Genomic DNA, 19,813 nt, shown 5'->3' with positions numbered 1-19,813 from the left:
GGATAATTTCCAGTTAGAGTGAAAAACACGTTCTGCTTGGAGCAGGCCACACTACCTACCTACAGTGTCTCACCTACAGGTCCGCCTCCACCTCCACTTGCGTATGCTGCAGACACACGCACACGCACACACACAGGCCTGCTGATGGAAAGTGGTGTGTGAGAGAGAGTAAGGAGAGAGGCACCAAAGAAAATAGAGTAAATGAAGGAGGAGGTAGGTAAGAGCTTTCTGCATAACGAGTCAAGTTCATGGAGGCCTATGTGTTATTGAAGATAGATGATTCCAAGAGTTTGTGTACGTGCTCAGTGTTTACACACAAACAAACACATTATACCTATCATATGGATTCACAATACTGGCAACGTGTTGTTATATACAGAAAATGACAGATGGTTGTGTCATGACTTATTTTCAATATGTCCAGGCTCATATCCCCACACACACACACACACACACACACACACACACACACACTCTATGCATGTGTGATTTTAAACATTTGCAAACATAATCATTAAGATCCACACACACAGCCACCTGCCTTATATAGTGTTGGTCCCCCTTATCCTGGTAAAAGAGCCTGTACTGTCGAGGCATAGGCTCCACTAGACCCCTGAAGGTGTGCTGTGCTATCTGCCAACATGTTAGCAACAGATCCTCTAAGCCGTAAGTTGTGAGGTGAAGCCTCTGTGGATCAGACTTGTTTGTCCAGCACATCCCACAGATACTCCTATGGACTGAGATCTGGGGAATTTGGAAGCCAAGTCAACACCTCAAACTCATTGGTATGCTCCTCAAACTGAACAATTTTGCTTTGTGGCAAAAAGCCTTGGGCACACATGACCCTGTCACTGGTTCATCACTGTTCCTTCTTGGACCACTTTTTATAGATACTGACCACTGCAGACTGGAAACATGCCACAAGAGCTGCAGTTTTGGAGATGCTCTGACCCAGCTGTCCAGCCATCACAGTTTGGCCCTTATCGTTATGCCTATTGGTACATGCATAGACAACTTGGATCTTATTTAGGCATTACAGGATTCATACAATATTATTGTAGAAAGTTGCGTTATGTGAATTCATGGGAAAATTCTTTTTAGGCTTCTTGTAATATCACAATGACCACTAGGATATATTGAGATAAAGGCTACCTATGCTTTATGCAGCTAATTTGAACTGCAACAGCTGGCAGTAATGAGGTTAGATGAAAAAGGTGCCACACTGGAAAAATCTTTTAGACAGGCCACTGAAAAAAAAAGGTTTTATTTTTTGACCAAAGTGTTTCCAACGAGAAGATTCAGTTTGTGTGAGAGAAGATTAGCTGGTTTACAAAACTTTACAAATATAAGTGAGAATAATATTCCAACCTACACCGAACAGCAGTGCTAAACAGCCTCCCCAAGCTTTTTCATGTGGCATGTCTTCCCTGCTACAAATAGCATTATATAATCAGAAATAAGAGGAACCTACAAACTAGACAACAACTACTTGGTGAAAACACAGCTCACATTGCAGTTTCTTACTCTCCCCGACATACACATGCATACACGGACAAGACAAGATAGTGAGAGTGTGATTGAGAGGCCACAAGGTCACAGCAGATAATAAGAAGAGACAGAGGAGGACAGAGCAGATAGAGTGAGAGGGGAATAGATAACGAAGAGATGGACAGCGAGGGTCAACTGAGGTGCTGGCATAGGGCTGTTCGATATAACGATATATATCGGATGACGATATAAAAACGTCTATCTTTTTACTTTCGTGGTGTCACAAAATAAACTGTTTACGGCAATATTTTTTCATCATTTTGATGGTCACTGCAGTGGCTATATTAATTTCTTAAAGTTCTCTCTTTCTCTTATATTTAATATAACCACACTACAGACGGACAAGCAGCTGTTTTTATGCGTTGTGGTTAGCAACAACGACGGTAACAGCATCGCGTGTCCGCTTGTTTATGTTCCACGTAAACCTTTCACAATAAAGCTCAAGATCCTGTTGAGACTTTTCAAAATAAACCGAATCACGTGAAAGAGCAGATTATTTACGGATGAGAATTTAAAAAAAAGAGCCGCCAGGTGCTAAAAATAAACCTTAGACTCAAACGTTAGAACAGGCTTTTCCCCGCAGCACGATGTATAATAAATACTCACAAAGAAAACAGCGGCCTTTACAACTCATGTCTAAAAATGTATCGTTTCATGCATCGGTTAAAACACTCGACTCCAGCTACATGACGCGCAGCTGGAAACACTTCCCGCAAGACGAGCTGCCAGAGATTCACAGAATTTACAGAAAATGTTACATTTTTGTGATTTATATCGATAGAATAACGATAGAATTCTTATATTGGGATATGAGATTTTGGTCATATCGCACAGCCCTATGCTGTGAAGTGAAGGACTCAAGCAACACACATAAATGTAACTCTACAGGGAACAGCTTCAGAAAATAATGAACAAGCAGAGGACCAAAGAAAACTTTTCCTCATTGCTTTCAATTTGTGAATGCCGCATCAAAATTAAACTATTATGTTCACCTAATGATTTGGCAGCATCTATAACATCAGTTCCAAACAATTACACCAACAGCGCTTTTATATGGAATCACAGAGCTCTGATGACACCAGGCAGTGGGTAATCCTATTCAGCATTGTGTCTTTGGCATGCATTATTATTAAATGTGAAGTCCATTAAAAGCCATGTACCAAGCCAGGTTCCTCCAGCCACACTTGTATTTTTGTGCAACAGATTTTACTGTAGTGCTATGATTGAGTTTAAACACCCAAATTAAAGGCAACAGTCAAAGCCATTAAAAAACACTGCAGACTAATGCTGAAGCAAGTGTATTCAGTTATTTAGTGAGCAACTAAACACAAATGTATTCATACAGTCAGTATATTTCATACAGTTTAGCCATAGTATGTTAGGCTGATGTAATCAGCAGAATGAAATGTCTCAACGCTTCATTCATAGTTAAACAGCATGCCACATAGGACAAAATTCCCTGCTGAGCCTCCAGTTTGACTCCACACAAGCCACTCTTTGCTACAGTGTCATTATCCTGCTATCTTTATCCACAAATCCTAACTTTATTGCAACATCTAATAAAGGCTGCCCTGCGAAATAACTTCCATGGTTGATCATCAGTCACTGAGTGCCACCATAAACTTATCAGCGCCATTAAAGAATCTACAGTTGTGGTTGAAATTTCTCTACAACTAGCAGTTTCCCTTTGCCAGCTTAAAAAGGATTTCTTTGAAAACACTCATTGGACTGACCAATCAGAACAATGCAAAAGTTGAAGTCTCTTTCTCACCTTAGAAAGGTTTCTTGGAGCCACATCTGAGGTTCTGAGATCATCAGTTTTACCAACTGTGTAAATGCAAGCTATTCAGATGTGTCACTACATTGCCTAGGTCTGGAAGAAGACTCACGCTGTCACCCTCAGAGAGGAAATTGTTCAGGAATAACCCAGGAACCACCTAGGCGTAAACCTGCCATGAACTACAAACTGCTGGAACATCTGCATCACTGTCAACCGTGAATCAAGTTTAATATCACCATGGACTAAGAGGGTGCAGACCAAGAAAGAAGGCAATGCTCCAAAATAGACACCTTTACATCTGTTCACATGCACAAGCCAGATGCCTTTTAGAGATTTTTTTTTTTTTTTTTTTTTTTTTTACTTGGCACAAATAGTTACCAGAAATGTAAGGAAAAGGTATGTTTAGAGCAATAAAAAAAATGAACACTAACCGTGTAGGAACTATAAAGCATGGTGGTAGTGGTAGCATAACTCTCTGGAGCTGTTTTGCTGTTTTCTCTGGAGCGGTTTTTAGCTGAAAAATTGACACTACTGGGTGTTCCAACAACACAATTTTCCCAAACACATTAAAACTGGTTTTTCGAATCGATAAAAGAGGGTGACATTAAGCTTCCGGCATGAACTCTGCTAATTCTACCAAGAAGAGTAGTCAAATGTCCAGCAAGAATAATGCCACTATATAATAATATGCTGTACATAATGCTGCTAATGCTGCTTTTATGAAAGTTACCTAAAAAGGGACTATATATATATCATTTCTCCAACAATGCGGTGGATTCAGACTAACACTCTAATATCTGCAAAAAGTATTTTAACTGCTATCATGCCAACGTGATCATGCCAAAAACTTGAAAGCTAAATGTTAGCATGCTGTCTGTGGACTAATGTCGGTACAGTGAGTCTGACTCTGCCCCAAGGTAGCAAAATCCCTCTCATACAACCTCTGAAGTTTATAAATTCCCATGTTATGATTTGCAATGCTTAACTTCACATAATAATAAGTTACGCTAACAGCATAATAGGGGTGCCTTTATATTTACCAGATAAATATAACAAAGTAATAAATCTTCTAATTCAGCTCCCACCAATTAATGTGTGCATTCTTTTTTGAGATGACATAAAGTTTTATTGGGCCCACTGACAACTTTATCATGCTAACATTTTAAAATCATTTTGTCTGTGGGCTAATAAAATTATAGCTGGCCTCAAGCTGTCCTAGGTACCAAAATTAGCCTAGTAACACTTCTAATGCTGAGTAATTTTCATGTTGTACTTGTTTAATCTCACACTATGCTAAAGCTGACACACTGGTGGTCATAGTGGTTTTTCATTTACAAGCTATGCTACTGAGCTTTTCAAAATCATTAACAAAATCAATAAATGCATTTCCCAAAACCCTAATTTATTCCTTTCTTTGAAGCATACTGTTAAATTAGATTTCTTAACAATTTGATGCATAGATATTATATGACCTTTAACCTTTTGCACATACTATAAACCTTTACCATTATTTTTTGAATTCTTATTAGCTTTTGGTTTAGTAGTTAACATTCTGCATAATGGCATTTACAAAATTAAAACTTATTTGTAATTTGTCTTGTTGTGTGCTGGTGTTTCTCTAGAATATACATACTCGTGATGACCCCAGCCCAGCTCTGGGAGGTAGGGAAGCTTCTTGATCCTGATGATGGAGTCGTAGAGGGAGGGCTGCAGGGACTGGGCCACGGCATTGGCTAAGATCACTGCTATCATTACCGGCAGGATGTGGGAGATCTGGCCAGTCAGCTCAAACACGATGACTGCAGTAGAAACCGTGTGGGTGACTGCTCCCGACAAGGCTGCAGCACCTTTGGGTTTGGGAGAGGACAGTGGAGTTAGTAGAGGACCAGAGAGAGAAAGTGTAGAAATAATTGGTTAGACGTTTGCTTGTAAGGTGAGATTTGGGGCTTTAGAAAGGGGTCCTTTGGGTGGCATTCAAAGCCCCCCTCCAAAAACAGATGGGTCAATACTAATATGATTTCAAAGAGCAATAAAATACTATCTTACTGTCCCCAAGCATATGACAAAGAGAACTGTTGATTAATGCCAGAGACTCAAGATTCTGACAAGCTGCTAAAATTTCTAACTTACACATTTCGCTTTCTGAGTCTCAGTTCTTCAAAGGTCTTTTGAAGATGTTAAAAGAAAAAAAAAAAACTTTTTCTTGCACTTGGTTTCTTTACCATATTGATCCATCATCAGTGACTTCATTACTGTCTGCGTTCCCCCCAAAACTACAGGAAGTAAAATTAGCTAATCCCAAAATGAAAATACATAATCAGAAGTCTTTCAAACGATACAATAGAAAAGCTAACAATGGCGAATTACTTGTTTTGGAACATGATCTGTAACTTTCTTGTGCGAATTAGAGCAGTGCTTTCGGATGTTTTATAACCAACCTTCCAAGACTCTTTACTTCAACTACTACATGTCCATATTACACTATTATTGGTTGTTGCTGTTAGCTGTGATATAACATCTTATAAAAACATGTATAAAAAGTGGTAATTTTAGGCTTTACTTCCCTTGGTACAATCAGAAACTGTTTCTACTGAGCCTATAAAGACCTAAAAACTATACTTGATTTAAATTAGCACGCTATATTTAACCATACACTGCTACGGTCGTTGTTACTACATTTCAATCCAGTTTTGACTTGGCAGTTCTGCTGATTTTTTAGTGGTCATAGCCAGAGAACTGGTTTTTATTACTGTGACAGTAATCTTCGTTTTGAAGTTTTGGTCATTTTAGGAAAAAAAAAACTTTGATATTTGTGCTCGGCAAACTTCAAGGTACATAAGTAAACTTCAAATGTCCACCTCCAAGTGTTTAAATCGATATTCCTACAAAACAGTCCAAATGCAGCAGGTGTACAAGATGTGCTCTAGCACTACACATGAATCCAAGCTTGACAGGGGAATTGAATGAACTGAAATCATTAACAGCATTTAAACAAAATTCTAATAATTTTACCTTAGTGTTGTAGCGTGCACAGTGGGATAGATTATTTACATTGTCTACAAGAAGCTGTACATTGTATAGAACACATTTCTAATCTAATCTACAAAATCAAACTTCAGATTTAGAAGTTAATTCACTCGAAGAGTCTTAAACAACAAAACAACAGAGCACTTTGCTCTCACACTGCAGGCTTACTTGTTGTTCCTCTAGTATTTAAAAGTAGAATGGGAGGGAGAGCCTTCAGTTTTCAGGCATCTCTTCTGTGGAACCAGTTTCCAGTTTGGATTCAGGAGACAGACACTATCTCTACTTTTAAGATTAGGCTTAAAACTTTGCTTTTTGCTAAAGTATATAGTTTGGATCTGGTGACCCTGAATCCTTCCTTAGTTATGCTACAATAGGTGTACGCTGCTGGGGGATTCCCATGATGCATTGAGTATTTCTTTTTCAGTCAACTTTCTCACTCACTATTTGTTAATAGACCTCTTTCCACTGAATCATACATCTCTGGCTCCACGACCCCAACTGGTCGTGGCAGATGGCCGGCCCTCCCTGAGCCTGGTTCTGCCGGAGGTTTCTTCCTGTTAAAAGGGAGTTTTTCCTTCCCACTGTCGCCAAAGTGCTTGCTCATAGGGGGTCAAATGATTGTCGGGTTTTCCTCTGTATGTATTATTGTAGGGTCTACCTTACAATATAAAGCACCTTGAGGAAACTGTTGCTGTGATTTGGCGCTATATAAATAAAAATGAATATAATTGAACACTATCTCATCCATACTGACTCAGTTCAAGCAACTAAATACACATTTATCCCCCCCACAGCCTTCTCCCCTATGTCCATAAAGCAAAAATCAACTATTTTGAATAATTCAATATAAAAGGAAACGCTACATTTGCAAATCTATTTAAAAAAATAAATACAGAGTAGTTAAAAGAGGAATACTCTAGCCACATCAAAGCAGAAAGAGCAGCATGGGCAAAGTGAGTGTTTATCCTAACAGAGAAAATGGATGAGACCAATCCAAAGAATGAGATGAACACCAGGGGGGAAAATACCAGAGAATGAAAGCATTAAAATAAAAAGAGAAACAGATGGTGAGTAAGAGAGTCTACAAAGACAGGTTTCATTGTTCTTTCTCCTAACTTAATTAAGCCCATGTATGCCCCTCAGATAAATGCTGCTGCTCCCTCTGCCCATCCCAACACTTATTCCTTAAAGCAAGCTCCGCTGCGAGATGAAAGAGGCTCATCAGAGTGTCAGGTCTGTAAAGGGGTGACTCATCAGCTATAGTGCAGCACAACAACAACAACATCAGCCCCAGAAAAACAGCCACCGCCAACCCATAACACTGGCATAATCAGCACGGCTGTCAACAAGTAGCAACTGTAGCAACGCTGCACCTCATTAGACACACAACTTCAGGAAGAATCTATAATGTATGTAGTGCAACCATTTCTTTAAAGAAATACTGGGTACAGCTTCACTATCCAGTGTATACAATCATTACCCTTTGCTGGTTATTATCACTTATTTTACTATTCGTCTGTGTATCCAGACAAATAAATCATCTAGACTGATACATCAGACATTAGCTTGTCGCAGTGTTTGTGGCTTCTGATGAGTAACAACAAACAGAAGTAAAGATATGCCATAGGGAAGTTCTGAGTCATTAAACATAATGTCTCTATTACATGGTTTGTTCACCAGAGAGTAAAGATCTCAGTATTGTTTGTTTAAGGTACATTTGTTTAATAAACCATACAGGAAAACTAAAAAAAAACAGAAGAAAATAAATATTTTGACATTATTAATAAGTTAAAATAATCATTTGCATTAACTAGCTTATTATTATCACTGTCCAGAGGGGGTATTTTTTGGGCGTTAAATGCGTAATTATTGGTAGTAAACTAGTAGTAGGAAATTATGGCTGTTGATTAAAATTTTCCCACATATTCTAACAAACTTGTTGTCTATCACATTACTTTTACAATTCAGTTGCTCTCCTTGTGTTTAACTTCCCTTGATATTTGAATAACAAAGCTGTGACACTGAGTGCAGTGCATTGTTGATTTAATGACTGTATTAGTACAAACAGGGGTGTGCAGTGTGAGTAAAAGTTGATGAGCAACAGCTGTCATATTTACCATTAGCTTTCTATTTATCCTTGTTTAATTGGAACTAATAAAAATTGTAATAAAATTATCGAGTTTCTGGCAGGTTTAAAAATTAAGTAAATACAACCTATAAAAAAAAAAGTACAAATACAACCTGAGATGAACACTAACCTTATATTACACATTGTTTAGTACAGTTCATGGTTCGGGAGCTTGTAGAACAACCTGCAGCAGCAATAACTACTTCTTTGCATGGCTATTAGTCTGTCATATTATTTCTTTGCGGGCATTCATGTATGCACAGCTCTCTTAAGGTCCCCAAACAGCCTTTTAATCAGGTTAAGGTCTCAGCTTTGACTCTGTCCAGTGGATGCCCAATCCAGTTTGAAACAAGTCTTAGCTGTCGAACACATAGCCTCACATTTTTCTCAAAACAAAGACTATGGTGTACAGGAGTTTATGGTCAGCTCAATAACAGCCTAGCATTTGTCTAATAAATTATAACATGGGATAATGTGTCATGTTTGGTAGTTCATTTCTCAGAAATCTATACAGACAGACTTAAAATGCAGAGAAACAATACAGTTTCTTATCAATATATTCTTTTAACACTTAAATTATGTTCACTTTTTGTGAACACTTTTTGTATTCATATATATATTCTTCAAGTACATTATTCAGTCAATACAAAACAAAAATATGCCTTTGCCAAGCAACAAAACAATGTCTGCTTCTTAACAGGACTCCTGGATTGCACATTAGCTTGGATATTCAACTTCCAGACTTTCTAGTGGAATATGAACATCTGACAACACCACTGTGAAGAAATTTGTTGTTTTTTTTCAGCTGGTGTCTAAACTGTTTTGCAGGAGGTTTCTTTGTCGTGACTGGTCTGGGGATCTTATAAATATAATTTGATTTTGTCTGGAGCACTTGAGTCTGTTCATATTCCATGTCACCTTTAATCAGGGTCAACTTAAAGCCTTAACTTGGAGCTGAAAAACTGAGCAATTCTGCTACAGGAAATATTTCTGTGCATTCACTTTTATTTCTCTTGCCATCAAAGATGAAAGCCCTTCACAGAAAGCCAAGAAGAAAAATGTGTATATAGGTTTATAATGCAAAGGCTGAATCACAGAGGAATTGTAGAAGCAAACGTCTTTTATTGCAGCAAAAATATGTAGATTAGGATGGAGAGTGAGAGACAGCTGAAATGGTGTGTGTCTTTAACTTACCCACAACAGCATAGCCTCCTGGCACTATGGGGTAGATGGTACCATCTGTGTTAATGCCATCAGGGAACCAGGCAGCCATGCTTTCTCCAACCAGACGACCAAAGGCTGCCCCTGAATTACACAGGGAAACAGAGACACACAATCATTGAGACCATTTCGCAAGTGCAATATTGGTGGTGGCCCAGTAGATGCTGTAACGCCAACCACTAAAACATAAATCCTTAGGTCAAAAAGTACAAACGTCTTGGGTATGCTAAAAAGTTTTATAGTGAAAGTTTAATAACTGTATTTGATTATGATTTTCTCGCTGTTTCCAAATATGAGCAATACACCACTGCTTTGGTTCTCGTGTGAACGACAGCATCAAGCACTCCTTATTTGAAAAACCTTTCTCTAAATGGAAATGAACCAATTAAAAAAACGAAAACTGTAACGTTGGTATTAAGCCACACCAGGGTATTTAAAAATGATTGATTTTTTTTCCCCAACCGTTTTGAAAATACTGTACATGTGCCTTTCTTATACACCAGTACATGTGTACTGTACTTTAGGGGTGGTGAACAAGAAAGCTGGTTGCCTGACTCTGTGTTAGCACTGCAACAGGCTGGTGACCAGTCCGGCGCGTACCCTGCCTCCCACCCTATGACAGTTGGGTTAAGGCTCCACCACCACCCTGAATTGGATGTGGTGTTCCTGGTCAAGTGTCAGGAGGATATAAAGTTATGAGGTCAAAAGACATCACCTAATCCTATGTACCATATGCCTACAGCGACAATTGCCTCCTCTCTCCTCAACTGACAGCTGGATATTTGAAATGATTGTTATAGTTGCATCTTTTGTTTGGACAGGAAAGCAGGGTAGCAATTAGACTTAAAATAGCAGATTCAATGGCAGCAGTTCCAGTGACAGTCTAGAATGCTAATTAGATTGGTCTCATAAGTTTCACTTCCTGCTTAAATAAAGATACTAATAATGCCAAATAAATTCCCAAATTAAATACAATAACATTATTTGTATTTAATTAGTGGCAAACATATATAGTAATTTATAGTACATGACTGACTTTCAAAGGATTTATTTTTGTTTGATTTTTTTGGTAAATACAGTGGGGCAAAAAAGTATTTAGTCAGCCACCGATTGTGCAAGTTCCCCCACTTAAAATGATGACAGAGGTCAGTAATTTGCACCAGAGGTACACTTCAACTGTGAGAGACAGAATGTGAAAAAAAAAATCCATGAATTCACATGGTAGGATTTGTAAAGAATTTATTCGTAAATCAGGGTGGAAAATAAGTATTTGGTCACCTCAAACAAGGAAAATCTCTGGCTCTCACAGACCTGTAACGTCTTCTGTAAGAAGCTTTTCTGTCCCCCACTCGTTACCTGTATGAATGGCACCTGTTTGAACTCATCATCTGTATAAAAGACACCTGTCCACAGCCTCAAACAGTCAGACTCCAAACTCCGCCATGGCCAAGACCAAAGAGCTTTCGAAGGACACCAGGAAAAGTATTGTAGACCTGCACCAGACTGGGAAGAGTGAATCTACAATAGGCAAGCAGCTTGGTGTGAAAAAATCAACTGTGGGAGCAATCATCAGAAAATGGAAGACATACAAGACCACTGATAATCTCCCTCGATCTGGGGCTCCACCCAAGATCTCATCCCGTGGGGTCAAAATGATCATGAGAACGGTGAGCAAAGATCCCAGAACCACACGGGGGGACCTGGTGAATGACCTGCAGAGAGCTGGGACCAAAGTAACAAAGGTCACCATCAGTAACACACTACAACGGCAGGGAATCAAATCCCGCAGTGCCAGACGTGTTCCGCTGCTGAAGCCAGTGCATGTCCAGGCCTGTCTGAAGTTTGCCAGAGAGCACATGGATGATACAGCAGAGGATTGGGAGAATGTCATGTGGTCAGATGAAACCAAAGTAGAACTTTTTGGTATAAACTCAACTCGTCGTGTTTGGAGGAAGAAGAATACTGAGTTGCATCCCAAGAACACCATACCTACTGTGAAGCATGGGGGTGGAAACATCATGCTATGGGGCTGTTTTTCTGCCAAGGGGACAGGACGACTGATCCGTGTTAAGGACAGAATGAATGGGGCCATGTATCGTGAGATTTTGAGCCAAAACCTCCTTCCATCAGTGAGAACTTTGAAGATGAAACGAGGCTGGGTCTTCCAACATGACAATGATCCAAAACACAGCGCCCGGGCAACAAAGGAGTGGCTCCGTAAGAAGCATTTGAAAGTCCTGGAGTGGCCTAGCCAGTCTCCAGACCTCAACCCCATAGAAAATCTGTGGCGGGAGTTGAAAGTCCGTGTTGCTCGGCGACAGCCCCAAAACATCACTGCTCTCGAGAAGATCTGCATGGAGGAATGGGCCAAAATACCAGCTACTGTGTGTGCAAACCTGGTAAAGACCTATAGTAAACGTTTGACCTCTGTTATTGCCAACAAAGGTTATGTTACAAAGTATTGAGTTGTATTTTTGTTATTGACCAAATACTTATTTTCCACCCTAATTTACGAATAAATTCTTTACAAATCCTACCATGTGGATTCATGGATTTTTTTTTCACATTCTGTCTCTCACAGTTGAAGTGTACCTCTGGTGCAAATTACTGACCTCTGTCATCATTTTAGGTGGGGGAACTTGCACAATCGGTGGCTGACTAAATACTTTTTTGCCCCACTGTATGTTAAATTACACAAACGTAATCCTGTAGAGTAGGGTTAAACCTAGGGTTGGGTTTCTTCTGTCCCTTTACACACACAAACACATGTAGTCATTTACTTCTTACCAATGACAAATACTGGCATGAAGGCTCCGGAGGGCACTGGGATAGTGATGGCCAAGGCAGACATCCAGAACTAAGAGGGGAAAATAGAAGCAGATAAAAAAAGAAAAGACATGAAAAGAAAGAACAGGGTGGCATTTCAATTAGCTTCAGAGTACCATCCGGTGTGCCCCTCGATGATAGCCAAGCTGAACCCTCTACCAGCAGTGAGGAGGCGACCATGCGAGGCTTATTGCTGAGGTTAGATTGAGCTGTCACTTTCACTCTCCATTTGACAAAGACCCTGAAATAAACCCCTGGGTAATGAGCGGACTCTGCCGATTGGCGGACGGTGCACCAGACGAGCGGAGAGACTGCTAATTAGGAAAGAAACAAAAACGGAAATGTCATCACTGACAATGTGTGAGCATTATCGTCAGGTCTGTGTGTGTGTGTGTGTGTGTGTGTGTGTGTGTGTGTGTGTGTGTGTGCAAATGTATAAGTGTAGCAAGATGTAGGAAGATGGTTGAACAGAGATGAGTTTTAAAAGGCTGTCATACTCACTTATGGAAATAAAAGTCTGCACTGATACCTGGGACATCGTTAAAACGATGATCCACGCTTACTTGACTGGACTCAATGTTAGATTAAAAAGTCTTATTAAAATTCCATTTATACTCCACACTACCAGCATAGTATTTATCGGTTCTTCAGTAAAAACTGTCTGATCACTCTTTCCATCCTTGACACTTGAGGTAGTTAAGACTGACTAAGTCAACCTTCAAAGTTAACTCTAACTCAGTTTATTTGTAGAACAAAGTGTATTTTTGAACCTTTTCAATGTCTTAATAAAGAAATCCTCACTGAGTCAAATCCTTACTTGTTCCCACAGTCGCCAGTTCACACATGAAGGCCATTTGGATCACTTCTGTACTGAAGACCGGTAATCCAAGGTGCATTGAATCATGAGCACCAACATGCTGCACTCTACTCACAACACACACCAAAAGCATCTTCCAAACATTCAGTCTGTTAAGGCTACAAAACAATCACATCTCTCTGACTTGCCCTCAGTGCCAACAGGATTGCTGTGAATCATACACTGGGGAAACCAAACAACTGTTGGTTAAGCGCAAAACAGAAGAGCTACCTCGTCGGGCCACAACTCTGCTGTCTACACCTCCGGCCCCGACTCTTGACTCTCAACAATGATGATGTGCACATTCTGGCCAGGAAGCAATGCTGATTTGGGAAATCAAAGAGGCCCAGAAAAGGAACAACCATCATATTTGAAAAGAGATACTCTAGACACCAAACTGACTGCTTATGTAAGAAATTAATTATCTCGAACATGAGTTTTCTAGGAAATGTGAGAGTCTGAATGTGAGGCTGAAATATTGCTTGTACAACACTAAATGCTGGTTGAGGTTGTTTCATTTTCCTTTCAGACAGAAACAGGAGTTTAACAGAGAGTACAAGACACATGTACGAGCTTGTTTCAGCTGAACTGTGTAACGAAAGTTGGGAAGTGCCTTAGAATCAGGTTCCCAGTGAATGAGGGGTAAAAATGTTTCAGTGCGAGTCTCCCAAGGTCTTGATTATCCAATCCATTAACATCCTAGGACCTGGCGTCCACATATGTGGACATCACATTTTGGGTTATTTAGACTAAAATACTCAATTTTGCTCTACATGGGACTGATATCCACTTACAAGGACATTATACTGCTACTGTTCTAACAAAATTTTAAACGAATATCCTCATATGTGGCTCTTATTTTTCTTAAAAACAAAAATAAGGTTAAAAAAAAATCTGGTAATTCTTTGTTTTTACATTCATCGGGCCCCAATATGCCCAAATATCAAAGAGAAATTAAAAATGAATGTTGTGGAAGAGTCTGGGTCTTAGGAGGTTAAGGTACTAACGAAAAGGAAAGAGGATTTGGAGCTAAAGTGCTTTAATAGCCCTTGAATTGAGTAATAAACTAATCGACTGTAAGTAAATCAATTAGTGAGTATTTTAAAAGTTCACATTTTTGAGTAAGTTAAAGCTAAAATGTCAAAACCTTTTCTCCAAATTCTGTAATCATTTATTCTGTAATTTGTTAAACTACAGGTAGGCTTGTGCATATGTTTCCATGTCATTTTGAAAAATCAAAGCAAAATACTCTACTATAAATAACAAATTCAAAAAACTATGTCCATTTAAATACAAATATTAACATACGATGTAAAGTTGGATATACAACATTTTATGGTTGAGACTGTATGTGGTGGAAACAGTTGGGAACAGTTTTTACTTGCTGTTCCCAACCAAGTAACAGGTCTCTACAAAGGGTCACACAGTTGGACTAATATAATCTTTACTGATTTTGTTTCCTTGATCTTGACCTGAGATTGTGAATTTGAACAATTGAACTTGAACAATTTTAATTGTTTAAGTAGCATCTGCACAGATAGCATGCTAACTCAAAGCTAGCCAAGAGCAGAGTGATGTTAAAGCTGAGTGCATGAAGACCCCAGCCCAGCAGCCAGAGCCTGAACTTCAACAAGAAACAAAGGCAGTGATGAGCAGCTAGACTGCAGCCTCCGTTTCTACCTGTTCATGTTTCTAAAGTAGACTCACTGGGGTAATTAACTTTGAAGTCTGTTTAGGCTCATTGTCATATAATATCCACTTTTACTGCTACACAGATGACACCCAGCTCTATTTATCTTCCAAACCCACAGCTACTCTCCCACCCACATCCATTTCTGACTGTTTAAGTGAAATCAAGGTTTGGTTTACTCATAACTTTCTCAAACTTTATGGTAATAAAACAGAATTTATTCTAATAGGCACCAAATCAAAACTGACTAAAGTTCTAACCAAAGTCTTTCATTATCCATTGATAACGCTGTTGTCACCCCTTCCCCTGAGGATAAGAGTCTTGGTATCATCTTCGACAGCACTCTTTCCTTCACAACATATATAAATAATATCACTCGGTCTTCTTATTTTCATCTTCGTAATATTAACCGCCTTCATCCTTCACTCTCTCCAAACAGTACTGCCATATTTGTACTGCTTTTGTCACATCTAGTTTAGACTACTGCAATTCTCTTCTCTATGGTCTACCTCATAAGCCTCCCCATAAACTGCAGTTAGTTCAAAATACAGCTGCTCATATTATATGAAAAATTTGATCTTCTGAACATATAACACCTGTTCTAACACAGCTTCATTGGCTTCCAGTTCACCTCCAAGTCAATTTCAAGATCCTGCTTCTTACTTAAGAGCACTTAAAAACCTTGCGCCTCCATATTTACCTGACCTTCTTCACATGTACTCACCCCTACATACACTCCCCTTTTCTTCAGCTTCCCTTCTGTCTGTTCCAACTGCTCACCTGACTACAATGGGACTGACTACCAAAACTTTGGAATGCACTTCCACCAGATCGCCGCACTATTAACTCGGTTTTTAAATCACATCTTAAAACCTATGTATTCAGAATTGCATACCCTTCATCACTTTTCTGTCTTAGTCCATTTTTTATTTCGTTTAGCTTTTATACTGTCATACTTGTACATACATACTTTTTATTTTTGTTTACCTTTTTTTTTAAAATTTTGTTGTAATAATGTAAGGTGACCTTGAGGGTCTTTAACCTCCTAGGACCTGGCGTCCACATATGTGGATTTCACATTTTGGGTTATTTAGACCAAAATACTCAATTTTGCTCTACATGGGCGTGATATCCACTTACGAGGACATTATACTGCTACTGTTCTATCAAAATTCTAAACGAATATCCTAATATGTGGATAAAAATAAGGTAAAAAAAAAAAAAAATCTGGTAATTCTTTGTTTTTACATTCATTGGGCCCCAATATGCCCAAATATCAAAGAGAAATTTAAAATGCATGTCGTGGAAGAGTTCGGGTCTTAGGAGGTTAAATGTGCCAATAAATAAAATATATTATAATTATTTTTGATTTGTGTTAATACATAAAAACTGAAAGATCCCGTCTGTGTCCTCATTAGGACAGAGATTTGTGCTGGTGTGTGGGACTCTAACCTCAAGGCTATATTGTTAACTGGTGAGAAGTTTGAGATGTATTTCTCTTTAGCTAGAAACACAAATTTTCTGTTCCTTTTTCCATTACTCTCACCAAATTAGAAACGGATCCTGTTTCAGTAATAAAAAGCTTTTAATATAAAGATGCAGCATGAAAGGGTCAGGCACCATAAAGCGACTTAATAGATATGTACTTAAATGAAAATAGGTCTAGACTGGCTCTCTAAGCTAAAAATTAGCCATCAGTTAGAAGTGTGAGTAGAAATAGAGATTATAAGAGACAATGTTTATGTTCAAAGTATCCTGAATAGAAATCTTTAGGACAACTCAGTTACGGCAAAGATAGTGGTTATTACACCAATTTAACAGCTGTAACAAAAAACATGGCAAACAACATTCAAATTTAGGGTCATTTTAGCCTGCTGATCAGAAAAAAAAGAATCAGTCTAAAATGGATCAATAGTGCAATTAGAGATTATTTTACATGATGTTACCTTTAAATAGGCCAGTACTATTAATTGGCACGTATTCTTCGGCACAGAGCGGGTAATGTATTGAGCACAGGCTTATATTTTCAGTGTTTGCATGCACAGAATGAGATACATGAATCAGTGTATTGTACAAGCCATTACACAAACCTCATCACTATAATAATCTCATGGTTTCAAATAGACTTTTTAATTACACTCATTGCTCCGTCGCTCTCTCTCCCTTTTCTGCTCCCTCTGCTCCAACTATAGTTAGCTGTAATTAAGGCTGGCTGCCATGGTGACGTAATGGATCTCCTTCTGTGACCCTAAACTGCCGCCGCTTTCGCACCCCGTACAAACACACATATGTGCGTAGGTGTTCACACACACTATAACACGGACTCAGCGAAGAGAATCAGGCTAAAACACAGTCACACACGGTTACAAAATACAAAATAGGCCTCATGGGAAAATGAAGACAGCAGTGTGAAATAATCTTTAGACTTGCCTTCCTCTCTCATTCTTTCTCTTCCACCTAGACAGTAAAACTAGAATAAGAGTTGGGAACTTTTAAAAGATCTGAGAACTCATAAGAAGAGGCTTAACTTTATTAGAGGCCATGAACTCCCAGGAAAGCAGTACACAAGAATGTGAGTGTGTCCTCGGGTATGTGTGGGTTATATCGTCAATACTGAGGCCACACTGATCTGAGAGGAGTCCACTGTTACCGGGTGGTTAAACTACAGGTAGACCTTCACACACCTTGTATTTTATGATGCTCAGAAACACTGTGCCCATTGTTGTGTTACTTTAAAAAAAAGCAATTCTTATCTCATCTTTGGCTCACAATAAAGGCCCATAAATTAACAAATAGAAACTCATCATAAATTGTGTACAATTTACTCTTAAATCATAATACTTGTGACTGATTTTTGGTACTAAAAAGTAGAGATGGCACGATACCACTTTATGTCCGATACCGATATCATAAATTTGGATATCTGCCGATACCGATATGAATCCGATATAGTGTGTTTTTTAATCAATAAAACGTTTTTTTAATATTTGTTGCTGCATTTTGTATAAGTTTATACTCAAGTTTAAATAAATAACAACACTAAAGCTATTCTGTTATACCTGTATATAAAACATACACTGCGCCCAAAATATTTCATAGTTCAGCAACACTGATCAATCTAATAAACTTAAACCTACTCCATCCTCCCTATTCTGGTATTTTAAAGAGTACTTAGCAGAAATATTAAGCAACCTAACTAATAGGGTTGCAAACTCCCAGCAAAAAAAAAAAAAAAAAAAAAAAATAGGGAACCACCCTCCACCTCATGGTGCTTAATCGATGTAATCAAATTTAATTTGATGCAGGGGAAAAATGCACAGAAATAAATTATTTTTCAAGAATAATTAAATAGATTCAACATCTTTCTTCAACAGAATTGCAGAATTCACAGATGGTACTTTCCCAAAGGAAAAAGTATTATAGCTTACTAGGGAATATTAGACTTAACAGTTACTATATACAGTAATGACTTCTATATATTTTACATCAGATTAAAACTTTGGGTGTAAGAGTCAGATAATTATTTATTAAAAGCTAGACATTTTAAATGAGAATAAGAAAGAAAAGTATGTCTTTGTGCCCCCTTTTCCCTGTTAATGCCCTATCGGCCCCCCTGGCTAAACTTTGCTAGATCCGCCCCTGCACAGTTACCAGCCATCAGCTACGTAGAAAAGGATCCTGGTTTAGAAAGTAATATTAAATAAATTCTAACAACAGCTTATCAAGCTTAAACGTGCTGCTGTTGTTCAGCTGCTGGTTTCCTCTTTCTGGTGCGAAGTGGGCCAAAAACAAAGAAGAGAGACGGACTCACGACAGAAAAGCCGATCAGCTGATCATTAAGCAGTTTCATGATTGAAGTAGCAGCAAGAAGAGGCAGTCGCTCCATATATCGGTTGTTAAGCTTAACGCGGGAATGCTTTACAAACATTCAGAGATGAACTTACACACTTGCTTTACTTCTCTCTGGGAAAACTTTCTCGGAGATGAAATGCTGGTGAGGCTACAAATACACACAGCCGCTCTATCACGTGATGCATACTGCTGCAACGTGCTACGGCTATGAGCCGAGTTACGCCGTGTAGCAAGTTTTGTGAGGTGCTTTTTTGATATTTAATGGATCGGATTACATTTTTTATTTCTCGCCGATATCCGATCCAGTAATTTGGGTCAGTATCGGACCGATACCGATACGTAATATCGGATCGGTCCATCTCTACTAAAAAGTAAGAGTCTGGAATTAGAAAATGTAAAGTTTGGTGGATATTTGGCATTTTAAAAAGTTCAGCAGAAAATCTTGTTTGTTTTTATTAAACAAACAACAATAAGAAAGTGAATGCAGACAATTGTTACAAAAATCAAATCTAAAATTTTAAACAATTTCTTGCTTTCTAAATTCCACTTCAAATTAGACTGATTAAGTGTCAGAAACAGTTCAATCTTGATGACTGATAACTAAAATTATTCAACCCAAGACGTTTTTTGTGATAACACCATAATTAAGGTTTCAGCACAAAACCAGTTGGGTTAATTTGTAATAAAGTAATCATGGTCATAGAGTATGACCATAAGCAATCCTTGACATTTAGAATTTATTTTGGTAACAAAACGAATATTTGTTATTTATGTCTATAATCAGTAAAGTTTATTTTGTTGACCCATCCATCCACCCCAGCCTCCACTCAATAAGCACTTTGTCATTCTGTTTTGAGGATGCTCCACCTTTCTTCTTACAATTAT

General features: G+C 38.5%; 1 protein-coding gene across 1 annotated transcript in view; it reads right to left on the bottom strand.

Annotated features, from left to right (window-relative positions):
- LOC146618307 (chloride channel protein 2-like) overlaps nucleotides 1–19,813 on the bottom strand; it is a 172,972-nt gene that overhangs the window by 35,414 nt on the left and 117,745 nt on the right. The window contains exons 16-18 of the mRNA XM_085371678.1: nucleotides 12,492–12,561; nucleotides 9,678–9,788; nucleotides 4,962–5,175 (exon numbers count right to left, since the gene is read on the bottom strand). Coding sequence (XP_085227804.1) covers nucleotides 4,962–5,175; nucleotides 9,678–9,788; nucleotides 12,492–12,561 — 395 coding nt within the window. The remainder of the gene's footprint in view (nucleotides 1–4,961; nucleotides 5,176–9,677; nucleotides 9,789–12,491; nucleotides 12,562–19,813) is intronic.

This window comes from Diplotaxodon limnothrissa, linkage group LG14 (genome assembly GCF_057381915.1).
Source record: "Diplotaxodon limnothrissa isolate DT_005_m linkage group LG14, D_limnothrissa_male_GT1.1, whole genome shotgun sequence".
Taxonomy (NCBI): domain Eukaryota; kingdom Metazoa; phylum Chordata; class Actinopteri; order Cichliformes; family Cichlidae; genus Diplotaxodon; species Diplotaxodon limnothrissa.
This window is presented reverse-complemented; position numbering and strand designations above follow the sequence as displayed.